Source organism: Stegodyphus dumicola, chromosome 10 (assembly GCF_044657685.1).
Source record: "Stegodyphus dumicola isolate Sdum_Otavi_A_Nest chromosome 10, ASM4465768v1".
NCBI classification, from domain to species: domain Eukaryota; kingdom Metazoa; phylum Arthropoda; class Arachnida; order Araneae; family Eresidae; genus Stegodyphus; species Stegodyphus dumicola.
The window spans coordinates 32,995,286-33,002,921 of record NC_140777.1 but is presented as its reverse complement, the minus strand read 5'-3'; the positions used below and the strand labels follow the sequence as shown (position 1 = coordinate 33,002,921).

At 27.6% G+C, this 7,636-nt stretch overlaps 1 protein-coding gene across 1 annotated transcript in view; it reads right to left on the bottom strand.

Moving 5' to 3' along the window:
• Positions 1–3,067: 3,067 nt before the first annotated feature.
• Positions 3,068–7,636, bottom strand: part of LOC118190929 (cryptochrome-1-like) — an 81,128-nt gene continuing 76,559 nt past the window's right edge. Inside the window, exons 12-13 of the mRNA XM_035361728.2 lie at positions 7,227–7,255; positions 3,068–3,293 (exon numbers count right to left, since the gene is read on the bottom strand). Coding sequence (XP_035217619.2) covers positions 3,258–3,293; positions 7,227–7,255 — 65 coding nt within the window. The 3' untranslated portion in view covers positions 3,068–3,257. The remainder of the gene's footprint in view (positions 3,294–7,226; positions 7,256–7,636) is intronic.

Sequence of the window (7,636 nt, the reverse complement as noted above, 5' to 3'; positions counted from 1 at the left end):
TTCCTGTGTTTATTCATTCTATATTATTAGAACTTTCAACTGTCGATCGTAGATGGCTGTATAGCATCACTAAGTAAAGCATTGCTATTTGGAAAATGGCTGCTACTTCTGTTTCCAAGTTAGTACAATTTCTCATAGTAAACATTATATAATATTGCTTACATTTTCTTATACTGCCATTTTTTATTCATAATTAATAATTTTAGGCATTTTATTTTAAATGTCAGTTTGAGAAAATTGTGGGGTAGATAAAGATCTACCGAAAAGAGTCAATTGAAACCAAAATGTACTGCTTATCAAGCCAAAACACCACTCGAAATGTTTATGTTTCGCAAGGAATTTCTAGAACATTTGAATCCAATAGGTACAGGTTACAAAATCGTAGCAAAATGAATTCAATCACAATCGATGAAATGAAGGTATTTTGGGGGATCTGTATGTACATGTCCAGTTGTAGGTTTACCATTTAGAAAATTGTGATGATCACTGCAAACAAGGCAGGAAATGATTTCAAATGCAATGACCGTAAATCGTTGGGAAGAGATTTGTATGCATGTACGTATATGCATGCTGTCCACTGTAGTGAACAAACTGTAGCAATTATTTAAAACAAAATTTGAATAAAATTGATTTTTTATTATTACTAAGATTATTTTAATTTTAAAAAATACAAACATTTTCGTTTAACTTCTAGATTATTTGTATGCAACAAAGGGTTAATAAAATTTTAAAATGAGTCAACGAAAGAGCGAGCAGCTTATCTGCTCACTCTCTTCTCCTAAAAGAAAAGGAAAAGCGAGCAAATAAATTGTGCAGAGAATGAGCAAAACACTCCTATGAAAAGAAAAAAACAAAGGAATTTCAACATCATGAACTATTTTCAAAGAAATGAAAGAGCCATTCAGGTGGAGGGTTTTGAATTGAAAGTGCTTATGAACACTGCAATGAAAAATTGTTCTGAAGATAGACAACAAAAAGGCCAATGGTGTGGCTATCTATTCATCTGATTTAAAATTGTTTCTCTTTAGTGCACTTATGAGTTACTTAGAGTCAAGTTTTCTCACTGATGAAGAGTTCTATGTAGATACAGATGTACTGATTATTATGATGAGAGATTTTAATGTAGATATAAAAAAAGTGGTACTTTTGAATTATCCAAGTAAATTGGCAACTCACTTATAGACCTTGCTTTCACACAAAATATTATTATACAGTTATTGAATTATGTTTGTTATTTCTCATATCATTGTCTTATATGCATAAAATAGTTACAATTAGAAACTGTACACAAACATGAATAAATATTTATTATTTACATTTTGCAACAAACTTTTTTAGAAAAAAAAATTCCAAGTCATGAAACGAACAGTTATGAATTAAACCCCAGTGGCCATTTGGAACAGACACCTTCTGTTAGATTTTTTTTTTCCCCTTCTTCTCCCGGCAAAGAGGGCTCTGCCTTGAAATAGATAGAAGTTTTGTTTAAAATCTAAACCAAACATAAGGTTACTGTTTTGCCTACCCTTCTCTCTTGCTTAATTTATTTATTTGTGTGGGCTGTTTTGTTTATCAGATGAGAAAGTACAGTTTAAATGATAAAAGTACAGCTTTTAAATAAAATTGTGAAATACATTTCACTCTGGTGTTGAGGATGTTATTTTAGATTATGGGTTGTTTGGAATAAAAGGGAAATTATAAAATTATTCCTGAAAATATTTTGATATAATAACTAAAATTTTAAATAATATTTGAATGGCATAGTGATTACACTCATTAGTTTTTAATATTAGTCTTCACAACAGCTGTGAACAGAATGTTACAAAATTAGCAAATAAAATATTAAGACTTCTTTATTACAAAATTTCATGATATACTGGCCTTGCTTTTAATATAGTCATGTGCTCAGGAGAATTTTCTCCGGTAAGTACATTTAGGATATTTCATATTTCTGGGATTGATTTGTGATATAAGATTGTCCTAGAATTTTTTTAAATAATCAGCATATTATCACACATTTCAGTGCTATTATAACTGTTGAATCATTGTTGTAAAATGTACAAGAATATTCAGACAAATTAACTAAAAAAAATTTAATTTTCATTATCAAAGTACATTATTCAAATATTTTTGATTAAAAATGCAAAATTTAGTCAATGTTCATAAATAGCAAAATGTCACTTAATGAGAGTTTAGTCATGAATATCTATTAAGAAAGAACCTAATTTACTTATTTTAAATAACATAAAACATGGGAAAAAAGATGGTTAATATGTTTTCAGTCAGTAAATGTTGGTATAAAAATGCAGATTTACAGAGTTACTAATCGATATGTAAAATCTTCTACTTAAATTGACAGCATTCAAAATTTTAAAAACAAACTAAAAAATAATTTATTCATTTATTAAGGACGGAACTAGAGACTGGCATCATACATCATAGTATGAATCATTGCAGTATTTCTCTTATTTTCTGTAACAAATATATATATATATAATTTTTAACTTCACCGGGGGTTTTATTTAAGGAATTACATTAGATTATGGCAAGGTATGCAGAAGCTGTCTGGCTAAGGGTAAGAATGCCTTCAAAGAGGATTTTCTATGAGATACTAGCTCATATTCCCATAATACAAGGAAAAAAAACTTCCATGTATCCAGCTCACTTACCAGGATTTAAACTTGGATTGAATTACCAGCATTTAGCGATTTTATCACTAGGCTGCTGGTGGGCATCGAAGTACTAAGAATGCAGAAAAAATCTACTAGGCTGAACATATGATTCTGAAAGACAGGTTGGTAAAAAAATCTATCTTTAAAACTTTTAAAATTCAGCTTGTATGTTAATAATAGTATTTTTGAACAAATGATTCACATAAAAAGCAACTTCATTTCACATTTAAATTTAAATGTGCAAACTTTAAAGTGTATTTATTACACTGGAGATGAAAAACTTATTCATAGTTTTAATCTGCAATACGAGCAAGCTGGTTCTAAAATACGTTTTTACATATATGAACATTCACTTTCATACATTTTATAAAAACTTACAGCATAACATCAACTTTTAGTTTTTTTTAATGAAGTACTTTTTAATATCAGATTCTTTGCATCTTTTTCGAACATTACAAAGAGATTCTTTAACTTTTTTTTTTGAAAATTTGCTGTGTTCTCCTTCACTTTTTCTTTCCAAACTTTGTCTTTTAGAAGACTGTGTTACTGGAGGAAGTTCTGATTCTGGCTTTGAAGTTCTACTATTTTTCAAATCTGGTGCACTGATTTTAACTTCAGCACTGGCTAGAAAACAGAAAAAGGCAAATTCCGAAATACTTTTATTAACCACCACCTGTTACTTAAATACTAAAAGGGTATAGCACTGACCACCCAGCAAAAATATTTCATATTAATTTATGCAAAAAAAAGATATTAGATTCTGAAAAAAAGTACTACTTCCTTTTATTTTATTCTCTAGGACATTTTATGACATTGCTATCATAATGTCATAGATGAACTCAATTTAAAATTGCTAAATTAACACATGTCTATAAAAATGTCAAGAGTCACTCACTGCAGTCTCATCTATAAAGTTTATATATTTAATTATTTAAGTTTTTTATTCATTCTTTGCAATTCGTAGGAAGTTGATCATGGCAATGTATGTATTTTTGGCACTAATATTTTCATATTTAAATAAAGAACACAATCGCAGATCTCTAAATGAGCACTGAATTCATTGGAAACATGACACTGCATTTTCTGTTCCCGAAAATATTTTTATTGCATACTTTAGACTGCCAAAATTCATTCTCATAATAATATGTGCCAGATGGTAATATGGCACAGTATTTAGAGGGATTCAGAAAACAGGAATATGCTTGAAAAATAGGTTTCTTTATACGTTTTGCAAAATGAAATACACACACACATATATACATATAAATGATAAAATTTTTCTGCAGCTTAATGTGCAAAAATACTAGACATGTTTAAATTTTGTTTTCAAAAGAATTATTTTGTTGAATTTAACAAATATTCTCTACTTGAAAAAGCTGATATAAATTTAAAATTTAATTAAGAAATTTTAATTGCAAAAATAAAAAAAATTAAATTGATTAATCTGCGAACTAATTAAAATATTTAAATTCTAAGAGCATATGTAAATTAAGTGCATGTATCTAAAACCATGAAAAAATATATAATATTCCAAAAATTAATCTCAAAAATCTTTTAAGGAATTTTTAATATTATATATATTAAAATAGTACAAATGTAGGTATAAAAAAGCCTACATTTGGCTACTAAGACACTAGCCTTGATCTTACTTCCCAATAGTTAAGAACAATAGGATTAAAAGATAATACTGCAGAGAATTCGTCAATATGCTCTTTATCCATAGACTATCCAGTTACAATGAGTACAGAGAGAAAAGTCCTTAAATCGAATTTTAAAAAGATTGGCAAAAGACGAAATAACGCTACAGCTACAGGACAAGGAAAATCTGGAATAACTGGCTTTGAACTAGTGAGACACTCCCTTTCCATTAGCTTCATTTGATAGGTAGGAGACAAATCTCCTCTTAAATTCTAATTTAATTAGAAGTTTTTCAGAATTTAAAGTCCTTTTGTTATTGTGGTTTGCAGAACAGTCGTTTTTTTGCCAGGAAATCGGCTCTTTTATTTCACTGGATGTCACAATGAGCAGGAATCCACTGCGACTGCATCAGCCAGAGTGTTGAGAATCTTCCTACATCCGTAAATTTGTTTGGAAGTACAAAATTTATTGTTAAAGATAGCCTGCAAAGCATCTTTTCTATCAGATAAAATAACAACCCAAGGGAAATTATTTTTCCGAGCACTTAATTGATTCAGAGCAATAAATATAGCGTCAACTTCACCATCAAAACTGATAGTATTGCTTCCCACTGCCTTATAGAATGCAAATGATTACAATTGATTCCTGCACCAGCTCCATTACGTAGCTCAATCATGAATCCATCGGTGTAAATATGGGTCCAGAGGATACTAGGATATCTTTCAATAATTTCATAAGCAGTGGCTCTGATCTGGGCAGTGGGCATCATACTCTTATCAAGTTTAAGATATCACCATAGAAGTCACCATAATCAGAGGACACAAAGATACAGTCATTACACTCATTTCTCAAACAAGATTTTTCTTCTGCTAATTGATAACCAATTTGATCCAAACCCACTTGTGTCTTTAAATTTTTATCATTGTTAAAACTGTAATTCCTCCCATGTTAGTTATTTGGGAGCCTGCAAAGTTTTTGAAACAAAAAGCATTTTTACGAATGCCATGCACGACAGGAGAAATATTCGTTAATGTTTCCGTAGCCATTATGTGGGTGGATTTAACTGATATATAGATATATATATATTCCCTTTACAATAAGAGATAAGATTGCCTTTTTAAGATATATATACATATTTAAGATACAAGATATATATATATTATTATTTAAGAGGATTATAAAATGTAAAATTTTTGCAATTATTATGATACTTTTGTAAATTATTTTTATTTGTATTTTTATTATGATTTAAAACTAATTATTGATAGTTAATATATTTTATTTTAAATAACATATTGACATCACAAATTTAAATTAAAAAGCTCTTTTTAATTCTTGCAGGAATTTTTGCAGAGGGTAAAAGAATAAATCTGTTTGAAAGACACATTGACCATATATTTTCATGGATCAATCTGAAAATAAATGGTCACTGTGTCTTTCAAATAAATTCATTATTTATTACTAGTAAATTATTAAATGATTAAAAATTTTAACCGTGAATTTTAAAAATCTATTATGATCAGCTGACATATAATAAATGAGATATACTAAAAGTAAGGAATTTAAAAATATCAGTAAATTTCAAACTTTGTCATGTTTTATTAAAATGATATCTGCCTATGAAATATTTGTATACATATTTTATAACTGTATAACTTATTGTTAGGTACTAAGTTTTTTAGCAAGATAATACATTGCTATTTTTATTATATTATAGTGTAACAATATTATAAGACTGAGGCTTTCTTCATAAAATAGTAATTTTTAATCTATTAATACTTTTTAAAAAAATTGTTTATCTGCAAATTTATAAAAAATTTAAATTAAAAAAATAATTGTTTATAACATAGTTATATCATTTATGTACTGTAAAAGAGATACTGTCTGTTATTACAGTTTTCTGTTATATTATTAGATGTATACATATACACATGCATAAAAAAACATTTTAATATGTTAAAATGATAAAATGTAGGTTGCTCATTTATCCTCTTTTAAAAAAGTGCTGTTTATCGCAGACTATCACAGAGAAAAGATTATCACATAGGCCTATAAGATTTTTCCTCTAAAAAGTTATTATTTAAAAACTAGGCTGAATGCCCCAAACTAAATCTTTTTTGGAAACCTCTTTAGTGATATATTAGCCTTATTTTTATGGAAGCCTTCAAATTTTACATGGTATGTTAACTCTTGGAAAAAATATTAAATATCAGCTCCAGAAGTAGCTTTGAAGTATAAGGAATTAACTCACTGAATTTTAAGAATATATCGTGATAGAAAATAACATCTTTTTTAACAGAAAGTCTATTCTTCTGAAAAATATGAGTGAATTAAGAAGTGAACAAAAGTTTACTCCCCTCCCATGTTTTTCTTTTGGGGAGAGAGAGATCCATAAATTGATTTTAAGAAATATATTAATATTAATATTTACTCAACAATGATGAAAATTAAAGACAATTGAAAAGTTATAATGAGAAAAAACTACGCAACACTCATACATAAAATCATGAAGAATGCATTATCGTTCAGCTTAAATGTCCTAAAGGTTGACATTTCCTCCACTATTTCAGTAGTTCTGAAAAAATCAATTCTCTCTTCTGTTAATATCTGATATAATCTTACAAACTAAAAATGAAAGTTTTCTCCCCCCTCCCCCCCCAAAAAAAGAGATTGCAGATTTTGCTTTAGCACACTCAAATGCTGTACTGTATAGTATGGCTTTGGAAAATAGCATTTCATTATACTATGATAAATATTATTTATATCATTACATAGGAACTTAAGAATAAGACAATTATAAACAAAGAATTAAATCACACTAGGTAAATAATAATTTTGATTTAATAAGATGAATTAAAAACTATATTCAATAAAAAGTATACCAGATATAACAATTCATTATAATAAAACATTACTTACTAACTTGAAAGTAGAAATTTGGTCATCAACTAAAGTATTTATAATATAAAAGGTAAGAAACAGCACATTTTGTAGAATTATTATAAAGGCAATTAATAAATAATTATTAATCACCAGAAATAAGCACAAAATTTGCAGACTAACAGTGTCATAAATAACAAAATTTTTGCATCTGGGGATTTATTCTAATAACTTTGCAAAATATTAATGGTCAAAGATTTGCTTTTAACATTTTATAATAAAATTTTAAAAATATAACACATATTTAGTATATATATGAATACTGATATATACTAAATATGTGTTAAACAATTTTAAATTTGAATTTACATTTATATACATTCTAGCAATAAAATCAACATCATTACGAAAGATTAAGGCTTCTATTTAAGTAAAGGTGTTTTGATATA